Source organism: Oncorhynchus keta, chromosome 20 (genome assembly GCF_023373465.1).
Source record: "Oncorhynchus keta strain PuntledgeMale-10-30-2019 chromosome 20, Oket_V2, whole genome shotgun sequence".
Taxonomy (NCBI): Eukaryota; Metazoa; Chordata; class Actinopteri; order Salmoniformes; family Salmonidae; genus Oncorhynchus; species Oncorhynchus keta.
Genome location: NC_068440.1, coordinates 31,854,725 through 31,878,396, shown reverse-complemented (window position 1 = coordinate 31,878,396; position 23,672 = coordinate 31,854,725). Strand labels below are relative to the sequence as shown.

At 43.0% G+C, this 23,672-nt stretch overlaps 1 protein-coding gene across 1 annotated transcript in view; it reads right to left on the bottom strand.

The window, feature by feature from the left end:
• The window catches only part of LOC118399002 (gamma-aminobutyric acid type B receptor subunit 2-like), a 448,447-nt gene that overhangs the window by 310,393 nt on the left and 114,382 nt on the right, over nucleotides 1-23,672 (bottom strand). Inside the window, exon 2 of the mRNA XM_052472644.1 lies at nucleotides 16,073-16,210. Coding sequence (XP_052328604.1) covers nucleotides 16,073-16,210 — 138 coding nt within the window. The remainder of the gene's footprint in view (nucleotides 1-16,072; nucleotides 16,211-23,672) is intronic.

Genomic DNA, 23,672 nt, shown 5'->3' with positions numbered 1-23,672 from the left:
TCTGGATTATCCAAATGCTCTCTAGCAAACTTCAGACGGGCCTGGACATGTACTGGCTTAAGCAGGGGACACGTCTGGCACTTCAGGATTTGAGTCCCTGGTGGCGTAGTGTGTTACTGATGGTAGGCTTTGTTACTTTGGTCCCAGCTCTCTGCAGGTCATTCACTAGGTCCCCCCGTGTGGTTCTGGGATTTTTGCTCACCGTTCATTTTGACTCCACGGGGTGAGATCTTGCGTGGAGCCCCAGATCGAGGGAGATTATCAGTGGTCTTGTATGTCTTCCATTTCCTAATAATTGCTCCCACAGTTGATTTCTTCAAACCAAGCTGCTTACCTATTGCAGATTCAGTCTTCCCACCCTGGTGCAGGTCTACAATTTTGTTTCTGGTGTCCTTTGACAACTCTTTGGTCTTGGCCATAGTGGAGTCTGGAGTGTGATTGTTTGAGGTTGTGGACAGGTGTCTTTTATACTGATAACAAGTTCAAACAGGTGCCATTAATACAGGTAACGAGTGGAGGACAGAGGAAGGAGCCTCTTAAAGAAGAAGTTACAGGTCTGTGAGAGCCAGAAATCTTGCTTGTTTGTAGGTGACCAAATACTTATTTAATTCAAGTTGTGTATTTACGTTTTTTTATGTGGTGCCTTGGAATCAACTCCAATTCCAATGTTAATCTGTTATAGTTTGTTAAATAGCTTACAGAAACTAATTAAGAAAATGTAGACCTATCCTATCTATGCTAAATATGTTAACTTGAACATGCTTGTAGTCCACATTGTTCTAAGTAATTTCATGGCTTCAATGTGGAAAGATATTATAGGCCTACTGATATATTGGGGCGGCAGGGTAGCCTAGTGGTTAGAGCATTGGACTAGTAACCGAAAGGTTGCAAGTTCAAATCCCCGAGCTGACAAGGTACAAAATCTGTCGTTCTGCCCCTGAACAGGCAGTTAACCCACTGTTCCTAGGCTGTCATTGAAAATAAGAATTTGTTCTTAACTGACTTGCCTAGTAAAATAAATAAAATAGGGGCTAGGTCTACTGTAAATTGCATTATGGCTGAGCATGGACATGCTAAATAATGTTAATAAACAAGATTCAATTAATTATTGATAAGGCCTAAGAAGAGTGAATAATTCTAGTCAAATTCAAAACAAAATGAAACATCAACTAGTTTTAAATAGTCTAAATACACTTACAGGCACCATAATTGCTCCCTGTGGGCAAATCATATTAAAACATTGAAGCAGGAGGGCTTTACGCACATCCAGACGTTTCACAGTGGCTGGACAAAGATCCAATATAAAGAGAAAGGGAGGATGTCCACTCACCGTTATACTGCATATACATATTTCAACCATCAACCATATTTCACTGCAGGCGCGTCATGGACGTTCTCACTATAAAACCAGGATGGTGAATCATTCGAATAAGTTTGGTTTTTAATCAATTCAACGAAAATCAATCAGCAACAATAGATCGATGTAAAATATAATCAGATCATAAAATCGGCAGGATAAAAAAGACCTGATGCATTGCTGTTGAACCAACATTCATTATAGTAGGTAAGGGTAAGGGTAGCCTACGGACTGAGGGCTTGTGTTTGAACATATGAAACGGAAAACAAGCAATTGTTACAGAAAAATAACTTCTAAATAGTAGGATTGTATTTATTATGGATCCCCATAACAGTATGACAGTGTGGTGAAGAAGGCTCGACAGCGCATCTTCAACCACAAATCAAATCAAATCTTATTTGTCACATACACATGGTTAGCAGATGTTAATGTGAGTGTAGTGAAATGCTTGTGCTTCTAGTTCCAACAGTGCAGTAATATCTAACAAGTAATATCTAACAAGTTATCTAACAATTCTCCAACAACAACTTAATACACACAAATCTAAAGGGGTGAGAATATGTACATATACATTTATGGATGAGCGATGGCTGAGCGGCATAGGCAAGGTGCAATAGATAGTATAAAATACAGTATATAGATGTGTAAACATTATTAAAGTGGCATTATTTAGAGTGGCATTGTATAAAGTAACCAGTGATCCATTTATTCAAGTCGCGCCTTCTTCACCACACTGTCTGTGTGGGTGGACCATTTCAGTTTGTCTGTGATGTGTAGGCCAAGGAACTTAAAACTTTCCACCTTCTCCACTGCTGTCCCTTCGATGTGGATATGGGGAGGGGGGCTCCCTCTGCTGGTTCCTGAAGTCAACGATCATCTCCTTTTTTTTGTAGGCTGTCTCTTCGTTGTTGGTAATCAAGCACACAGTAACTGTGTGTCATCTGCAAACTTGATGATTGAGTTGGAGGCGTGCAAGGCCACGCAGTCGTGGGTGAACAGGGAGTGCAGGAGGGGGCTGAGCACGCACCCGTGTGGGGCCCCAGTGTTGAGGGTCAGCGAAGTGGAGATGTTGTTTCCTACCTTCATCACCTAGGGGTGACCCGTCAGAAAGTCCAGGACCCAATTGCACAGGGCATTGTTGAGACTCAGGGCCTCCAGCTTGGAGGGTACTATGGTGTTAAATGCTGAGCTGTAGTCAATGAACAACATTCTTACATAGGTATTCCTTTTGTCCAGATGGGATAGGGCAGTGTGCAGTGTGATGGCGATTGCGTTGTCTGTGGACCTGTTGTGGCGGTAAACAAATTGAAGTGGGTCTAGGGTGGCTGGTAAGGTGGAGGGGATATGATCCATGACTAGCCTCTCAAAGCACTTCATGATGACAGAAGTAAGTGCTACGGGGTGGTAGTAATTTAATTCAGTTATCTTTTCCTTCTTGGATACGGGAACAATGGTAGCCATCTTGAAGCATGTGGGGAAAACAGAGATAGAGGGCTATTGAATATGTCCGTAAACACACCAGACAGCTGGTCTGAGGACTCGGCTGGGGATGGCGCCTGGGCCAGAAGCCTTGCGAGGGTTAACACTTTTAAATATTTTACCCATGTCAGCCAAGGAGGAGGAAAGTGGGGGGGGTGCGGTGCACAGTCCTTGTTAGCGGGCTGCGACGGTGGCACTTTATTATCCTCAAAGCGGGCAAAGAAGGTGTTTAGTTTGTCTGGAAGCATGACGTTGGTGTCCGTGACGTGGCTGGTTTTCTTTTTGTAGTCTGTGATTTCCTGTAGACCCTGCCACATACGTCTCGTGTCTGAGCCGTTGAATTGCGACTCCACTTTGTCCCTGTACTGGCATTTCCTTTGTTTAATTGCCTTGCAGAGGGAATTACTACACTGTTTAAATTCAGTCATATTCCCAGACCTCTTTCCATGGTTAAATGCGGTGGATTGCCCTTTCAGTTTTGCGAGAATGCCACCATCCATCCACGGTTTCTGGTTAGGGTAGGTTTTAATTGTCACAGTGGGTATAACATCTCCAATGCTCTTCTTTATAAACACACTCACCGAGTCAGCATATTGTTTTCTGAGGCTGACCGGAACATATTCCAGTCCGCGTCTTCAAAACAATCTTGAAGCGTGGCTTCCGATTGGTCGGACCAGCGTTGAATGGTCCTCGTCACTGGTACACCCTTCTTGAGGTTTTGCCTATAGGCCTGTAGGAGCAAGGTGGCGTGGTCAGATTTTCCTAAGGGCGAGGGAGGGCTTTGTGTGCACGTGGAAGATTAGCAGTGGTCGAGGGTCTTGCCCATACACGTAGCGCAATCAATATGCTGGTGGAATTTAGGTAACCTTGTTCTCAAATTAGCTTTGTCAAAATCCCGAGCTACAATAAATGCAGCCTCAGGATGTATGGTTTCCAGTTTGCATATAGTCCAGTGAAGTTCCTTGATGGCCGTCTTGGTGTCTGCTTGAGGGGGAATGTACACAGCTGTGACTATAACTGACGAGAATTCCCTTGGTAGGTAAAATGTCCTGCAATTGATTGTAAGGAATTCTAGATTGGGTGAGCAGAATGACTTGAGTTCCTGTATGTTGTTATGATTACACCATGAGTCGTTAATCATGAAGCATACACCCCCGTCCTTCCTCTTCCCAGAGAGGAGTTTATCTCTTTTGGCGTGATGCATGGAGAAGCCCGACGGCTGAACCGACAACATATCCCGAGAGAGCCATGTTTCCGTGAAGTAAAGAATGTTACAATCGCTTATGTCTCTCTGGAATGGAATCCTGGCTCGAATTTCGTCTGCCTTGTTGTCAAGAGACTGGGCATTGGCTAGCAGTATACTCAAGGCTGAAGAAATTTGGCTTGTCACCTAAAACCTTCACAAACTTTTACAGATGCACAATTGAGAGCATCCTGTCGGGCTGTATCACCGCCTGGTACGGCAACTGCACCGCCCTCAACCGCAAGGCTCTCCAGAAGGTGGTGTGGTCTGCACAACGCATCACGGGGGCAAACTACCTGCCCTCCAGGACACCTACAGCACCCGATGTCACAGGAAGGCCAAAAAGATAATCAAGGATGACAACCACCCAAGCCACTCCCTGTTCACACCGCTACCAAGGCGAGGTCAGTACAGGTGCATCAAAGCTGGGACCGAGAGACTGAAAAACAGCTTCTATCTCAAGGCCTTCAGATTGTTAAACAGTAATCACACACTCAGAGAGGCTGCTGCCTACATACAGACTCAAATCATTGGCCACTTTAATAAATGGATCACTTGTCACTTTAAATAATGGCACTTTAGCAACATTACATACGCTACATTACTCATCTCATATGTATATACTGTATCTTATACCATCTATTGCATCTTGCCTATGCCGCTCAGCCATCGCTCATCCATATATTTATATATACATATTCTTATTCCATCCCTTCAGGTTTGTGTGTATTAGGTAGTTGTTGTGGAATTGTTAGATTACTTGTTAGATAGTACTGCACTGTCAGAACTAGAAGCACAAGCATTTCGCTACACTCGCATTAACAACTGCTAACAATGTGTATGTGACCAATAACATTTGATTTGAGTGTAAAGGGCTACACCCAACCTGTGTCTTATGTACAATGAGCATTCCAGGATGACAACACATTTAGTAAGAGGTAAACAGAAGTCCAGTTAAACCCCCACAGGAGTTGGATCCCAGACCCAATTAGTGTGAATGCTATCAGATCAGGATATGTAATATGAAAGTAGTGTGTCCATTACTTTGGTGCCCGAGTGTGATAAATAACTATAAGCAAGAGTTCTTATTGGTCGAGTCCAGGGGCTCCACAATGTGTGTGTGTGTGTGTGTGTGTGTGTGTGTGTGTGTGTGTGTGTGTGTGTGTGTGTGTGTGTGTGTGTGTGTGTGTGTGTGTGTGTGTGTGTGTGTGTGTGTGTGTGTGTGTGTGTGTGTGTGTGTGTGTGTGTGTGTGTGTGTGTGTGTGTGTGTCCTCTGAGTCGTGGTCGGGAGCATTAAGACAGTATAAGACTCACTAATTGCCTGTGTTAACCGACCCAGACTTTTGTCCTCACGGTCATGTCCTGTTCTGACTCACACAGACTAAGTGGCCTAGCCGAGGATACCCACTTACTGCCCTGTCTCTGACCCCCACTGTGTTACATCCCCACCCCAGGCCAAACCACTGTGTCAATCTCTCTGTTTGTTAATTAATAACTAGTAAGGAGGGATAGAAACAGACTTCTTCAAAAATGGTTTACTGTGTTTTTAACCTAAGGAGATAAATAGTCTAGAACAAACTGACAGGAGACAAATAGTCTACAATAAACTGACAGGAGATAGATAGTCTAGAACACTGACAGGAGATAGATAGTCTAGAACACTGACAGGAGATAGATAGTCTACAATAAACTGACAGGAGATAGATAGTCTAGAACCAACTGACAGGAGATAGATAGTCTAGAACCAACTGACAGGAGATAGATAGTCTAGAACACTGACAGGAGATAGATAGTCTAGAACACTGACAGGAGATAGATAGTCTACAATAAACTGACAGGAGATAGATAGTCTAGAACCAACTGACAGGAGATAGATAGTCTAGAACCAACTGACAGGAGATAGATAGTCTAGAACACTGACAGGAGATAGATAGTCTAGAACACTGACAGGAGATAGATAGTCTAGAACACTGACAGGAGATAGATAGTCTACAATAAACTGACAGGAGATAGATAGTCTAGAACCAACTGACAGGAGATAGATAGTCTAGAACCAACTGACAGGAGATAGATAGTCTAGAACACTGACAGGAGATAGATAGTCTACAATAAACTGACAGGAGATAGATAGTCTAGAACAAACTGACAGGATATAGTCTAGAACAAACTGACAGGAGATAGTCTAGAACAAACTGACAGGAGATAGTCTAGAACAAACTGACAGGAGATAGATAGTCTAGAACAAACTGACAGGAGATAGATAGTCTAGAACAAACTGACAGGAGATAATCTAGAACAAACTGACAGGAGATAGATAGTCTAGAACAAACTGACAGGAGATAGATAGTCTAGAACAAACTGACAGGAGATAGATAGTCTAGAACAAACTAGCAGTTCATAGATTCCTGTCCACCGGTGTTGGGCTCAATTCTATTTAAATTCATTCAATTCAAGAAGTAAACTGACATTCTAATTCAGTTTACTTCCTGAATTGACTGAATGGAAATGACCATAGGCCTGCTGTCCACTTGGCTCATGTCTCTTTGCCTCTTGCCTCATCCTCCCCTCTGCACCAACCTGGGATTTCAATCTAAATTTTGGAACCATGAAATATGGATACGGAACAAGAAAAGATTTGACGTGAACTGAGCCAGAATACCATAGACTACAGCACTAGAATACAACAGCAGTTCATGTTTTATTGAAGAGTTTAGTACAGCAGAGGGATTGCACACACACACACACACACACACACACACACACACACGCACGCACGCACGCACACACACACACGCACGCACGCACGCACGCACGCACGCAAACAGCACACACACACACACGCAAACAGCACACACACGCACGCACGCAAACAGCACACACACGCACACACACGCACGCACGCAAACAGCACACACACACGCACGCAAACACGCAAAAAAACACATGCGCGCGCGCGTACACACACACACGTGATCCACAGTGATGTTGCCTTCCAAAAAGAGAAGCATAGCAGCAACACTGAGGTTTGTATAATGTAGAACATGGAGAGAGGCAGGGAGGAATGGATGGTTGGAAGTAGAGATGCAGCTTGTCTCTCGTCTCTAAATTGGCTGGCCTAATGAAGCAGCTACGATCAATACTGGCACTGGGAGAGAAATGCCTCTCATGTATACATATGGCTTCATTGATGCTCTCACCACTTACCCAGAATGCATAGTAACCGATTCTGTTGTGTGTTTTTCCATTCTCATCATCTGCTGCTGTCATAATTCAGTTCTGTTATATCAAGGATGGGTTACGAATACAGATGGAACCCTATTCTCTACATAGCGCACTACTTACCCTATGGGCCTTGGTCAAAAGTAGTACACTACTTCCCCTATGGGCCTTGGTCAAAAGTAGTACACTACTTCCCCTATGGGCCTTGGTCAAAAGTAGTACACTACTTACCCTATGGGCCTTGGTCAAAAGTAGTACACTACTTACCCTATGGGCCTTGGTCAAAACTAGTACACTACTTACCCTATGGGCCTTGGTCAAAAGTAGTACACTACTTACCCTATGGGCCTTGGTCAAAAGTAGTACACTACTTACCCTATGGGCCTTGGTCAAAAGTAGTACACTACTTACCCTATGGGCCTTGGTCAAAAGTAGTACACTACTTACCCTATGGGCCTTGGTTAAAAGTAGTACACTACTTACCCCATGAGCCTTGGTCAAAAGTAGTACACTACTTACCCTATGGGCGCTGGTCAAAAGTAGTACACTACTTACCCTATGGGCCTTGGTCAAAAGTAGTACACTACTTACCCATGGGTCTTGGTCAAAAGTAGTACACTACTTACCCTATGGGCCCTGGTCAAAAGTAGTACACTACTTACCCATGGGTCTTGGTCAAAAGTAGTACACTACTTACCCTATGGGCCCTGGTCAAAAGTAGTACACTACTTACCCTATGGGCCTTGGTCAAAAGTAGTACACTACTTACCCCATGGGCCTTGGTCAAAAGTAGTACACTACTTACCCCATGGGCCTTGGTCAAAAGTAGTACACTACTTACCCCATGGGCCTTGGTCAAAAGTAGTACACTACTTACCCTATGGGCGCTGGTCAAAAGTAGTACACTACTTACCCTATGGGCCTTGGTCAAAAGTAGTACACTACTTACCCTATGGGCCTTGGTTAAAAGTAGTACACTACTTACCCCATGAGCCTTGGTCAAAAGTAGTACACTACTTCCCCTATGGGCCCTGGTCAAAAGTAATGCACTACATAAGGAATAGGCTGTGATTTGGGATGCACAGCCCAGAGGGCTGAGTGAATTGACAGGATGTAGACAACATGGAATGTGACAAATAATAGGCCTGCTGTATAGTGTTCCATTCGTGCATAACAGATGACACCTTAATGTAAGAATATACATACTCTCATTAAACTGTGCCCCCCATCTACCCTTTCCCCTCCAAATTACAAGGAGAAAATGACTGGGGAACATCCTTTTTCATTACACACTAGACGCAGCTGAAAATGAACAGCGACTCCTCCACAGACATCTAATTGGCGACTGAGAGGTCGACAGATTCAACGAGGGCATTTCCTGGCACTCAATGAGCCATTTACCACAGAATAGAAACCCATACTTGGAGTCAATGAACCATTCTCTGCCATTATGTGGAGCAGAAACAATGAATTGTTGTAGCAGGCAAAAGGAAAGGCTCGTATTTGGAGTCTTGGCCCAGGATGCCCGCCAGCGAGATTCTTGGTGCCAGAAGTTTTTTGGGCAAGCGTTTTCTGTAATATAATGAGGAGTTGAGAGGAGCATGTTTAATCCTCCTATAAAGAAGGTCGCCAAGAATTGTTTTGCAAAGTGAAAAAGATGAAAAAACATGTTGATCAAGCTATAAGATAACGTCTGGAACAACACACATCTATCTCTCTCAATTCAATTCAAATGACTTTATTGGCATGGGAAACATATGGTTTACATTGTCAAAGCCCTCTCTCACTTTCTCTGCCCCCCTCTCTCGCCCTCTTTCTCCTTTTATTTCTCTCTCTCTCTCTCTCTCTCTCTCTCTCTCTCTCTCTCTTTCTTTCTCTCTCTCTCTCTCTCAATTCAATTCAAAAGGCTTTATTGGCATTGGAAACATGTTTACATTGTCAAATCCCTTTCTCGCCCTTTCTCACTTTCTCTGCCCCCTCTCTCCCTCTTTCTCCTTCTCCTTCTCTGTCTCTGCCTCCCACCATCTCTGTCTCTCTCTCTCCCCCCTCCCTCTCTCTCCTTCTCTTTCTCTGCCCCCACCCTCTCTGTCTTTCTCTCTCCCCCTCCCTCCCTCTCTCTCCTTCTCTTTCTCTCTCTCCCCCCTCCCTCTCTCTCCTTCTCTTTCTCTCTCTCCCCCCTCCCTCTCTCTCCTTCTCTTTCTCTGCCCCCACCCTCTCTGTCTCTCTCTCTCCCCCCTCCCTCTCTCTCCTTCTCTTTCTCTGCCCCCACCCTCTCTGTCTTTCTCTCTCCCCCTCCCTCCCTCTCTCTCCTTCTCTTTCTCTCTCTCCCCCTCCCTCTCTCTCCTTCTCTTTCTCTGCCCCCACCCTCTCTGTCTTTCTCTCTCCCCCTCCCTCCCTCTCTCTCCTTCTCTTTCTCTCTCTCCCCCCTCCCTCTCTCTCCTTCTCTTTCTCTTCCTCCCCACCCTCTCTGTCTTTCTCTCTCCCCCTCCCTCCCTCTCTCTCCTTCTCTTTCTCTCTCTCCCCCCTCCCTCTCTCTCCTTCTCTTTCTCTTCCTCTCCGCCCTCTCTGTCTTTCTCTCTCCCTATCCCTCCCTCTCTCTCCTTCTCTTTCTCTCTCTCCCCCTCCCTCTCTCTCCTTCTCTTTCTCTGCCCCCACCCTCTCTGTCTTTCTCTCTCCCCCTCCCTCCCTCTCTCTCCTTCTCTTTCTCTCTCTCCCCCCTCCCTCTCTCTCCTTCTCTTTCTCTTCCTCCCCACCCTCTCTGTCTTTCTCTCTCCCCCCTCCCTCTCTCCTTCTCTTTCTCTGCCCCCCACCCTTTCTGTCTTTCTCTCACCCCTCCCTCTCTCTCCTTCTCTTTCTCTTTCTCTGCCCCCCCCACCCTTTCTGTCTTTCTCTCTCCCCCTCCCTCTCTCTCCTTCTCTTTCTCTGCCCCCCTTTCTGTCTTTCTCTCTCCCCCTCCCTCCCTCTCTCTCCTTCTCTTTCTCTTTCTCTGCCTCCCCCCACCCTCTCTCTCCCTCTCTCTCTCAATACAATCAAAAGGGCTTTACTGGCATGGGAAACATTTTTACATTACCAAAGCAAGTGAAATAAACAATATGAAATGAACAGTAAATATTACACTCATAAACGTTTCAAATGTAAAAAAGTACAAAAGGCAAAAAAATATATACATAAATATGGGTTGTACTTCCAATGGTGTTTGTTCTTCACTGGTTGCCCTTTTCTTGTGGCAACACAGGTCACAAATCGTGCTGCTGTGATTGTACACTGTTGTGATTGTACACTGTTGTGATTGTACACTGTTGTGATTGTACACTGCTGTGATTGTACACTGTTGTGATTGTACACTGTTGTGATTGTACACTGTTGTGATTGTACACTGTTGTGATTGTACACTGCTGTGATTGTACACTGTTGTGATTGTACACTGTTGTGATTGTACACTGTTGTGATTGTACACTGTTGTGATTGTACACTGCTGTGATTGTACACTGTTGTGATTGTACACTGTTGTGATTGTACACTGTTGTGATTGTACACTGTTGTGATTGTACACTGTTGTGATTGTACACTGCTGTGATTGTACACTGTTGTGATTGTACACTGTTGTGATTGTACACTGTTGTGATTGTACACTGTTGTGATTGTACACTGCTGTGATTGTACACTGTTGTGATTGTACACTGTTGTGATTGTACACTGTTGTGATTGTACACTGCTGTGATTGTACACTGTTGTGATTGTACACTGTTGTATTTCACCAAGTAGATATGGGAGTTGATCAGAATTGGATTTGCTGTCAAATTATTTGTGGGTCTCTTTAATCTGAGGGAAATATATGTCTCTAATATGGTCATACATTTGGCAGGAGGTTAGGAAGTGCAGCTCGGTTTCCACCTCATTTTGTGGGCAGTGTGCACATAGCCTGTCTTCTCTTGAGAGCCAGGTCTGCCTACAGCAGCCTCTCTCAATAGCAAGGCTATGCTCACTGAGTCTGTACATAGTCAAAGCTATCCTTAATTTTGGGTCAGTCACAGTGGTCAGGTATTCTGCCACTGTGTACTCTCTATTTAGGGCCAAATAGCATTGTAGTTCTGTTTTTTTGTTAATTCTTTCCAATGTTTCAAGTAATTATCTTTTTGTTTTTTTTTGTGATGGTTGGGTCATATTGTGTTGCTGTCTTGGGGCTCTGTGGGATCTGTTTGTGAACAGAGCATCAGGACCAGCTTGCTTAGTGAACTCTTCTCCAGGTTCATCTCTCTGTAGGTGATGGCTTTGTTATGGAAGGTTTGGGAATCACTTCCTTTTAGGTGGTTGTAGAATTTAACGTCTCTTTTTTGGATTTGGATAATTAGCGGGTATCGGCCTAATTCTTCTATCCATGCATTATTTAGTGTTTTACATTCTACACAGAGGATATTTTTGCAGAATCTGCATGCAGAGTTTCAATTTGGGGTTTGTCCCATTTTGTGAATTCTTGGTTGGTGAGTGGATCCCAAACCTCACATCCATAAGGGAAAGGGGTTCTATAACTGATTCAAGTATTTGTAGCCAGATTCTAATTGATATGTCGAATTGTATGTTATTTTTGATGGCGTAGAAGGCCCTTCTTGCCTGTGGCGCTGATGTTTAGGCCGAGGTATGTATAGTTTTTTGTGTGCTCTAGGGCAACGGTATCTAGATGAAATTTGTATTTGTGATCCTGGCAACTGGACATTTACTGTCAGGGCCCAGATCTGACAGAATCTGTGCAGAATATATACGTGCTACTGTAGGCCCACCTTGGTTGGGGACAGAAGCACCAGATCATCAGCAAAATGTAGACATTTGACTTCAGATTCTAGTAGGGTGAGGCAGGGTGCTGCAGCCTGTTCTAGTGCATCCCGGTCTCACCATACAGCCCTGAGGAAAGAAAAGTGTGTGTTTATTTGAAGCGCAAACGTATTGTTTCTCTCTCTCTCTCTCTCGCTTTCTCACTCCCCCCCTCTCTCTCTCTCTCTTCCTTCCACTCTCTCTATCGCTTCCTCTCTCTTTATCTCTCTCTATCGCTTCCTCTCTCTTTATCTCTCTCTCCCTCTCTCTTCATCTCCCTCTCCCTCCTTTCCCTCTTTTCCCTCTCTCTTTATCCCCCTCTCTCTCTCTCTCTCTCTCTCTCTCTCTCTCTCTCTCTCTCTCTCTCTCTCTCTCTCTCTCTCTCTCTCTCTCTCTCTCTCTCTCTCTCTCTCTCTCTCTCTCTCTCTCTCTCTCTCTCTCTCTCTCTCTCTCTCTCTCTCTCTCTCTCTCTCTCTCTCTCTCTCTCTTTCTCTCTCAGCCAATGCTCAAAGCTTGCTGTCCTCCGTCTATCTCTCCATCCCTCGTTTACCATCTGTCTATTTGCCCTCGTAGCATTCTTATCTTCCATTTAATTTGCTTTTGCAGTCATTTTCATCGCCACATAGCTTACTGTACTCTACACAGCACTGCTATAAAGAGTAATTGGTGCTTAGCAGAGAGGATGAGCCTGTATCTTCAACAATACCATGAGACGTGAGCCCCAATATGGATGTGAGTGAGAGAGCTGCTTGAGGATCAGTAGTTTTATAAATTCAATGGCAGATGGGGCCTGCAAACTGATCATGGTTCTGCAACATTGCAAGTGTGTGTGTGGGGGGGGGGCACTTCCTTGATTAAAAATCTATTTTTACAAATATGTAAATGAATATACTGTATAATGAAAAATTTCTCAGGAATTGTTGTCCAGTGAAGTTGCTAATAGACACTGTCTAAATACTGTCTAGCTGTCTCTGCTTTTTATATGGAAATTACGTTTTTTATCTTTTCATTTAGGGCAGCACATTAGAAGCCATGGAAAATATGGATATTTTCCAATAAAATGCCTCAATTCAAAAGCCGGGTTACACCTATTCACTCAATCGTGCATTTCCCCTCAAATGTCTCAAATTCCCTTTATCCATGATAATAGCAACAATCAATGCCTATATAGTATCCCAGAAAACTTCCCACACATATTATTCCTCGCTTCCTCTCTCCTCACAGAATTCTTATGAGGCTGATACATATAGTTCAGACATGGAAAGTAATGCACCTCCCACTGGCTGCTGACGTCAGGGCCCAATGCACTGGCCTACGTCTGCAGCTTGGAGCCAGGCAGCCTCCTGCAGCCCTGCCCTGTTCCTGGCACAGGGTCTGCTTCCTTCCACTGGGAGACAGATGAAAGTAAATGGGCCTAGAGAGGGAGATGGAGAGAGGCATCTAGCTAGCCTAGTGCAATCTGGATCTGCAAAGAAACCAGAGTAGAACATAGTGGTACTGTAAATTATCCAAAAGCAGTTTGAGTTTCATCAGTGAGTCAAGCCGATTAACTGCACCTCCTATGAAGGTCCAGGGATTTGGAATTGAAAATGGAAGTCCTTGAATAGTATGGTTTTGGTACATTTAATTTAGCGGTTCATTTGGAGTCTTTGCCAATCCGACTGCAATTACATTCTCAAACACAAAGGTTTTGAATCAGTGAACTTTAAAGACAAGAGTCGGCCTCTAATGACTAATTGAAGGGGACACTAGTCAGGTCCAAGAGGACTTTGTCATCTTTCTGATGTTAGAAAACAACATGTCCGCACAGCATACTACCACCCCCAGGCCAATGGAGGAGTGAAATGCTTCAATCAGACCTTGAAGAATGGCCTTAGAGTACACCTTGCCAAGGGGTGTACGTTCACCAGGGCCCTCTTCCACAGAGATGACTGTACTGAACCACCACTACACTTCCTCACCATTAATTGACAGTATCTCACCATAATGACACCTCTTCAAGGCTTGGAAAAAAGTCACTGACTTTTCAGGGCTCAATTTGAACAAGCATAACTCAATGGTAAATCTAAGAGCTGGCGGTAGCGCTATAGGTTCAGGGGTGTGTCAGAAATCCTTTTTGCTATTTACACAACAAAAAATGATCAACGCAGTGCTGTCAGTGACACAAAGGGGCTGGGTTTTGATGAATAGAGAGGCTTGGCCCCTCACTGGCCAATCAGAAGGTGCTCCATGGCTAAATATGTAGTTGCTACCAGTTGTGTATTTACGGTCTTTTATGTATTGCTTGGAATCAACTCCAATTCCAAATGTTAGTCCGTTATAGTTTGTTAAATAGCTTACAGAAACTACTTACGAAAATGTAGACCTAGCCCATCTTTGCTAAATACGTTTCCTTGAACGTGTTTGCAGTCCACATTGTTCTAAGTAATTGCATGGCTTCATTGTGTAAATATATAGGCCTACATAGCATGCACACTGATATAGCTGCTAGGTCTACTGTAAATTACAACATGGCTGAGCATGGACATGACAAATATTGTCAATAAGCAAGATAGAATTCATTATTGAATAAAAAGAGAGTGAATAATTCTAGTCAAATTCTAAACAAAATGAAACAACAACTAGTTTTAAATAGTCTAAATACACTTACAGGCACCGTAATTGCTCCCTGTAAGCATATAATTTTAAAACATTGATGCAGATTATGGAGGGTTTTATGCACATCCAGACGTTTCACAGTGGCTGGGTCCAATAGGTCCAATATAAAGAGAAAGGGAGGATGTCCTCTCACCGTTATACTGCTCCCAAATATAAAGTTTTATGAACATATTTCAACCATCTTACAGATCACACTGCCTACAATACACAGATAAAAAGGGAATGTCAGCTCACTGTTTTGCTACCGTGATTAAAATGTATTTCCAAGCCGTGTCAAGAGCCAAACCCTTTACCGACGGTCTTGACTAGCCTACTTTATTGCATCGGGCAGGAAAAAAACAGCCTTCATTGAGAAGAGGGGACACTATGCTTGGTTTTTATCAAATAAAACGAAAAAGCATTCATTTTTATGTTTCTTAATACGAAGTATACAGGCACCAGAAGCATATTACTCTAGTCCCATGTTCATATGGACAGTGTGCATCACGGCTAGATATGCTGAGTTTCCGCTGTCAAAATGAATTCCATAACCAACCGTGTTACTGCTAAAACCAGCTTTTTGTTGATCTTAAATATCCCCACCAGTGTTGCCTGAAATATGCACTTTGAATCATGTTTTTAAGGACACACCTCAAATGTTTCAGCCCTTCCCATCTGAACGCAAGCAAGCTGATATAAGACAGGTAAATGAAAAGCCTTTCCCAACAGTGCAGAGAGAGAAAAAACATGGTAACACGAGAAACAAACTAATGCATTCCTCCCTATGTACTGCACTAGTTTGACCAGGGTCCATAGGGCTATTCAGGGTAAGGATGCCATTTGCGGCACAGCCTTGATATTTCCTGTTTTCTTCTTCCGTCTTTGGTTTTATGAAATGGATAAGGATCGTCCCGGATTAAAGACTTACCAATTAGACATTTCCCCTGGTGAGGTTAATGAAGGATTAAGCCATGATTTAGGACTTCTCAGAGACCCCAGCCCAGACCCCATCTACAGAACCATAAGACTATGGGCTCAGCCAATAACAAACATACAAATTACTCAATTAGCAAACTTGCATGTCCTGTCACTGTGGTTCCAACCTCAAGCCCACACACACATACACTTTGCACATGCACGGGTACGCACGGACACACACACACACGCACACTTATCCTAACAACTCAAAACTCGCATTTGTCCCATCTCACATCATATCAAGAGGGAACCACACCAAAGCTAAATAGAAAGACAACTCCCAAAAAGAGGTCAAATCCAGCTGGAACAGACCAACCTATCCTCCTCATCACAACCAGACTTGGTCCTACCTGCACCAGGTTCCACCCCTCCAGTGACTCAGCGATGATGGATGTGACAGAAGGACACACCCCTCCGAAGATCATCAGGTGTTTGGGTCCGTAGCATATGGCGTCGAAGAAGGCCCTCAATCCCTTGGCGTTGTCACACTGCATAGGGACAGATAGGAGGTTTGGCAGAGAGAGAGAGAGAGAGGAGAGAGAGAGAGAGAGAGAGAGAGAGAGAGAGAGAGAGAGAGAGAGAGAGAGAGAGAGAGAGAGAGAGAGAGAGAGAGAGAGAGAGAGAGAGAGAGAGAGAGAGAGAGAGAGAGAGAGAGAGAGAGAGAGAGAGAGAGAGAGAGAGAGAGAGAGAGAGAGAGAGAGAGAGAGAGAGAGAGAGAGAGAGAGAGAGAGAGAGAGAGAGAGAGAGAGAGAGAGAGAGAGAGAGAGAGAGAGAGAGAGAGAGAGATTAAAAGCTGCATTACATTTTTCTAGACTATTTTGGGCTGGGAAGTGGCTGGCATGCAACGTTGAAAGCACATATTTAATTGTGCTCTGTACTGCACACCTCTTACTGTAGCACGGTAGTATGGGCCTGCGTCCCTAAATGGCACCCTATTCCCTATAGGGCTCAAAGGGGCTCTGATCTAATGAAGTGCCTTACATAGGGACTAGGGTGTCACCTGGACCTCACATTTGGTTTTCATTTGGAAAGGACATAATTATGTGAGGCACACACAGACAGACTATGTTAGCTATATACAGAAGCCTAAACATACACTACAAATATATGTGCCTCCTATAGATATGCAATGCATACCTGTAAGTCCAAGTGTAGCACTTAAATACATTGTTATGCAATATGTGAGTACAAATCTGAAATACAATAGTAATGAACAAAACATGGTGTGATGTGATATCTCGAAATGATGTGTGAGAGAGAGCAAGCGAGATTAGAGAGAGAGAGGGGAGAAGAGAGAGGGGGGAGAGGGAGAGAGAGAGAGATGAGAGGGAAAGAGAGGGGGGAGAGAGAGGGGGGAGAGGGAGAGAGAGATGAGAGGGAGAGAGAGGGGAGAGGGAGAGAGAGATGAGAGGGAGAGGGGGAAGAGAGAGGGGAAGAGAGAGGGGGAGGGGGAGAGAGAGATGAGAGGGAGAGAGAGATGAGAGGGAGAGGGGGAAGAGAGAGGGGAGAGGGAGAGAGAGAGAGAGAGGGAGAGAGAGAGGGAGAGGGGGAAGGAGAGGGGGAGGAGAGAGAGATGAGAGGGAGAGGGGAGGGAGAGAGAGATGAGAGGGAGAGGGGGGGAGAGGGAGAGAGAGATGAAAGGGAGAGAGAGATGATGAGAGGAGAGGGGGAAGAGAGAGAGGGGGGAGAGGGAGAGAGAGATGAGAGGGAGAGAGAGGGGGAGTGGGAGAGAGAGATGAAAGGGAGAGAGAGATGAGAGGGAGAGGGGGAAGAGAGAGGGGGAGAGGGAGAGAGAGATGAGAGGGAGAGAGAGGGGGGGAGTGGGAGGAGAGAGAGATGAGAGATGAGAGGGAGAGAGGGGGAGAGGGAGAGAGAGATGAGAGAGGGGGAGGGAGAGAGAGGGGGAGATGGAGAGAGAGATGAGAGGGAGAGGGGGAAGAGAGAGGGGAGAGAGGGAGAGAGAGATGAGAGGGAGAGAGAGGGGGAGAGGGAGAGAGAGATGAGAGAGAGAGGGGGAGGGAGAGAGAGATGCGAGGGAGAGAGGGGGAGAGGGAGAGAGAGATGAGAGGGAGAGAGAGATGAGAGGGAGAGGGGGAAGAGAGAGGGGGGAGAGGGAGAGAGAGATGAGAGGGAGAGAGGGGGGAGAGGGAGAGAGAAATGAGAGAGAGAGAGGGGGAGAGGGAGAGAGAGATGAGAGAGGGGGAGGGAGAGAGAGGGGGAGATGGAGAGAGAGATGAGAGGGAGAGAGATGAGAGGGAGAGAGATGGGGTAGAGGGAGAGAGAGATGAGAGGGAGAGAGAAAGAGGGGGAGAGGGAGAGAGAGATGAGACAGAGAGATATGAGAGGGAGAGAGAGGGGGGAGAGGGAGAGAGAGAGGGGGTAAGAGAGAGAGAGGGGGAGAGGGAGAGAGAGTTAAGAGGGAGAGAGAGATGAGAGGGAGAGAGACGATCCCACTGCTGCTACTGCAGAATGCAGCCATCACCATGGCAACGTTCTTGGCTCTGTAGAACTGCGGGAGGGAGATGAGAACAGGGGTAGAAAGAGAGAGAGAGAGAGAGAGAGAGAGAGAGAGAGAGAGAGAGAGAGAGAGAGAGAGAGAGAGAGAACTGGGAGAGAGAGAGAGCGAGGGAAACAAATGGAATAGCTCTATTGATTGCTATGTGAGCTCCCTAACTAGTTTTGCTGTGATTTTCTGAGTTTGTAATGATATTCCTATCACTTCTTGCCCCTATTATTACCAGTCAATTCAGGATGTTCTCCTGTGTGTATATAGAGTCGGAGGCAATGTCCACCTTGATGCAGTGAAGCTACATTTTTGAGGTGCTTTCACCTTGTTAAGATCATGTAGGTCTGAATGAGATTTTCTTCCAAGACGGCGTTGTGCGACTCAGGGACGAGAAATCGAACAGAGGACCTCAATGGAAATAAGCCTTCTGCCTTTATTGTGTTTCTGGCAGCATTATGGGTATAGGTTCTCTCTTGCAACACAGTTCCAGTTACTGATTTCATTTTGAAATAGCTTGGAGTGTCGACTTCCTCATTTTTGTACAGTATATTGACTGTTGTTAAATGACAACAATATCGATTGATTAATTTTGGGGTAAAAAAATGTGCACAGTTTAAATTTCCAAAAAACCTGATGTATCTTCCTCCGCCTCCTGTATAAATGAAACAATAATCCCATGACCAGTGCTCCACAAGGCACACGTGTGCATACACTGGTACATCGTACAGAGCCTTCAGAATGCATTCATACCCCTGGACTTATTCTATATGCTTTTGTGTTACACAGCGTGAATTCAAAAATGATTCAATGTAAAAAGAAATCTCACCCATCTACACACAATATTCAATAATGGAAGAGTGAAAACATGTTCTTTGAAATCTTTGCAAATGTATTGAAAATCTTGATAATGTATATGATATCAACAGAGAGTTTATTTTCATGGGTGACCTAAATATCGACTGGCTTTCATTAAGCTGCCCACCCACTGTAACCAGTTCCTGCAACCTGGTTCAGGTTGTCAGTCAATCTACCAGGGTATTTACAAACAGCACAGGAATGAAATAATCAACATGTATTGATCACATTTTTACTAACCCTGAAGAAATTTGCTGTAAAGCAGTATGCAAATCCATTGGATGTAGTGATGACAATATAGTAGCCATATCTAGGAAAACCAAAGTTCCAAAGGCTGGACTTAATATAGTGTATAAGAAGTACTGTCCTTACAAGAGGCGTTGTAATGATTCCTATGTTGATGATGTAAAGACTATTTGCTGGTCTGTGGCATGTAATGAGGAGCAACCAGATGCTGCACTTGACACATTTATGAAATTGCTTACTCCTGTTACTAATAAGCAATGCACCATAAAGAAAAGGACTGTAAAAACTGTTACATCTGCATGGACTGATGAGGAATTTAAAAATGTTATGGTTGAGTGGGGTGGGACAAAAGGAATGGCAAATATGTCTGGCTACATAACCAATTGGCAAACCTATTGCAAACCTATGGCAAACCTATTGCAAACCTATGGCAAACCTATTGCAAACCTATGGCAAACCTATGGCAAACCTATGGCAAACCTATTGCAAACCTATGGCAAACCTATTGCAAACCTATTGCAAACTTATTGCAAACCTATTGCAAACCTATTGCAAATTGAGAAATTATGTGACTAAACAGAACAAAAAGAAGGAGAAAATATGCTGTGAAACAAAGATAAATGCTATAAAGAATTATGGTAAAAAGCTTTGCAGCACATTAAATTACATTTTGGGCAGAAAGTTAAACTCGGTTCCATCATTCATTGAATCAGATGGCTCATTCATCACAAAACCCACTGATATTGGCAACTACTTTAATGATTTTTTCATTGGCAAGATTTGTACATTTAGACATGACATGCCAGCAACAAACGCCAAACCTACACATCCAGGAATTGACCAAATAATAAAAGACAAGCATTGTAATTTTGAATTGCGTATAGTGAGTGTAGAAGAGGTGACAAAATGATTGTTGTCTATCAACAATGACAAGTCACCGGGTCTGATGACATACAAACTACTGAGGATGACAGCGAATGATATTGTCACTCCTATTGGCCATCTCTTCAATCTACGCCTACAGGAAAGTGTGTTCCCTCAGGCCTGGAGAGAAGCAAAAGTCATTTCGCTACCCAAGAATAGTAAAGCCCTGTTTACTGGCTCAAACAGCTGACCAATCAGCCTGTATTACATTTTAACCAGACACAATACTACAGTCAATAACTTGACAACAGACTGTCAGCACACGTATAGGGAAGGGCATTCAACATGCACGGTATTTACACGAATGACTGATGATTGGCTGAGAGAAAATGATTATGATGTGGGAGCTGATTTGTTAGTCTTCAGTGAGGCTTTTTTTAGGGGTGGATCAGCTTAATATTGAGGAAAGATTGTTGCTCCCATCAATGTAATTGTCTGCCTCAGTTCCAATCCCCCATATCTTTTTTTGGTAAAAATATATATATCCATATACATACACGTACATACACATATGCATACATATCCACATATATACATATATAGATATACATACTATTTTTAGAATATACCTTTATCATTCCCTGCAAACCCTACCACCCTTCACTCAATTGGAGTAAACAAATTACCAATAACACTTAGGCTTCTACCTTCCGTTTATACATCTTATACACATTTTATAGACACAACCTATTTTACAATAGTTATATTTTGTTTGTTTTTAGTCCTTCCTCTTTTTCTGATGTCCATTCAGTTTGATTTCTATTTGTAACTATGCTATTTCACAACATTTCTGAACCTATATACATTCTACAGACCCCGTATGTTTTACATGGTTTATCTTGTTATTAGTCCCACCCTTCAGCTCCACTCAACCCCTCCCATCTGTCTCTCAACATCATCCATTTCAGATTTCTATTCGCCATATATTTTTCAACTGTGCTGTGATGCTTCACAAAAGTACTGAACCTTTCTATTCTCATAGCTTCTATGGATTGTAAATTAAAAATAAACATTTTTGCTAAAATAATGATTGTATTATTGATTGATTGACTATGGCTTTTCAAATCACCCAGTATTGCTATCTGTAGTGTTAGTTCTAGGCAAATGTTGCAATTCTTCAGCCATTCCTGGACCTGTGACCAAAAATGAGCTACATATGGACAATACCAAAATACATGATCTAACTGCCTCCTCACAGCAAAATCTGCAGAGCTGGGAAGATTGTGTCTCCCATATATATAACATTATATTGGTTGCAAGAAGTTTGTATAGTAATTTTAATTTAATTTTGAATCCGGCGTTGTTTTGTGTATCAATTCATAAACCATGTGCCATGGAATGGGTACATCGAAAATCTCTTCACAACTATTTTGCAATTTATATGGCACAGCTGTCAATCTTTTGGGCCTTAAATTAAATTGGTAAATGTTTTTATTTATCACACTTTTCGTTAAATATTTATGTTCTTTAAAACAGGGCCGACATACAAGTTCCTTACTTTTTCCCTTCTACTTGCCTCTTCCATTTCTGTGTTTATGCTGCAATTAGTTGGTTGTAATTTTGGGTAGAGCAGACATTTCCATATGTCTGTGTTAGCTGCATGTGTGACAACTCCACCAGTCCTATTTATGATATCATTCACTACAATTACACCTTTTTTTTTTTTCTTCGAAAAATATGTTTTATTTTATCAATTAGTATATTTGAGTTTATAGTTTCAATATTTGTTGTATTATTTGTCCTGTCTTTTCAGGTGGATTAAACTGAAATTGCGACCAACTTCTTTCTAAGGCTTGTTTAAAAAATAACAGTATTTTAGAGATAATTTCCTTTTCAAACTACCGAAAGTGAGCAGGTGTAATCTGAATAAAGGGAAAAGGCCATTCTTGAACATGGGATGAGACATCCCTATCAATTTACTAGAGAACCAGTTTGGATGGAAGTATAACTTTTGTGAGAGGTCTAATGCTTTAATATTTAATCATTTCTGCCCTCCTAATTCATATTCGTTATATAAATAGGCCCTTTTAATTTTGTCTGGCTTGTCATTCCAAATCAAATGTAATATTTTTTGTTCATATCATTTAAAGAGCAGGTCACTAGGTGTAGGTAAAACCATAAGCAAAAAGGTACACTGATTTTTCACAAATAGACAGGTATTTTTCTTTCCATGGTCGCAAGAGCTTATCTATTTTTGCTCTTTCTATAAAAAATATCTTTCTTTTGGGATTTACATACCGAGTATGTCCACATCTCTGTCAGACCATTTAATTGGTAATTGATAGTTTAAACCCTTCTGAGATGTAGCCATTATTTACTATTTTACACCTAGGGTTACGATACATAACTTTAACCCATTTTATAAGAGATTCCCCAAAATTGAAATATTTTAGGCATTTATATATAAACTCCATTCGTACTTTATCAAAAGCCTTTTCAAAGTCAGCTATTAGATCTATAATCTATTTAAAAATGTAGCTCCCCATGATAGGACAATAAATAAATAAGATGTGTAATTCATTAATTCATCGAACATTGGTTCTGGTATATGCAACCATTTCCTTTCTCACTCAATGCCACACTTTCCCAAACATAAAAAAACACACACCACACCATCCATCCATCCATCCATCCATCCATCCATCCATCCATCCATCCATCCACACATACTGCGCCTTCTGTTTACTGAGTTTTTATCTTCACCATGTTGAATTAGTGCTTTTGTGTTCCAATTAGTTCTATTTGAAGATGTATAGAAAAGCTATATTTTTTGTTGTATTGTTACAATCCATAACCGGGCTAGAATTGTGTTTCATCATTTTCCTCATCTATAAGAACTTTGCAGCCATGGAGTCGTCTTTGTGTCTCTGAACAACTGGTTATCAATATATAGTTTATCGACGACAAGAGCTACTCGTTTCCCTTTAAATCTACTTTCCTTGAATATATATGCCATTGAACATTGGATACAGAACCTTTCACCGTTCTGCAATTTCCTTCGGGAACTGGTGATTCATGCCAATTTGGGTTCCAGCAAGTCTTTTACCCAGGCTTTTAACCATTATTTTATCTTTAAAGAAAGCAAATTTGTCAACTATTGGGCGTTCATACCTCTGCCTTCTCTTTCCGAAGTGGTGTACACATTCGAGTCGGATTTTGTTGATAGCTTTGCGTGGAATCTGAAGCGCTGCAAGGAGGAACTCTCTAATGACAGATTCAGGAACTTCTCCTTCTTTCTCCTGGATACCTGTAAGTACTAGATTCTCTCTCATGGATCTAGTCTGTATGTCAAGTAAGGCTTCTCTCAGAACGGCATTCTCCTTTTTAAGTTCATTAACTTTGGTTTCAATCTTGTTGACATTCCCCTTTAGCCTGTTTGTATCTTTCTCCAATGTCGCAGCTTTTTCATCCCTCATCTC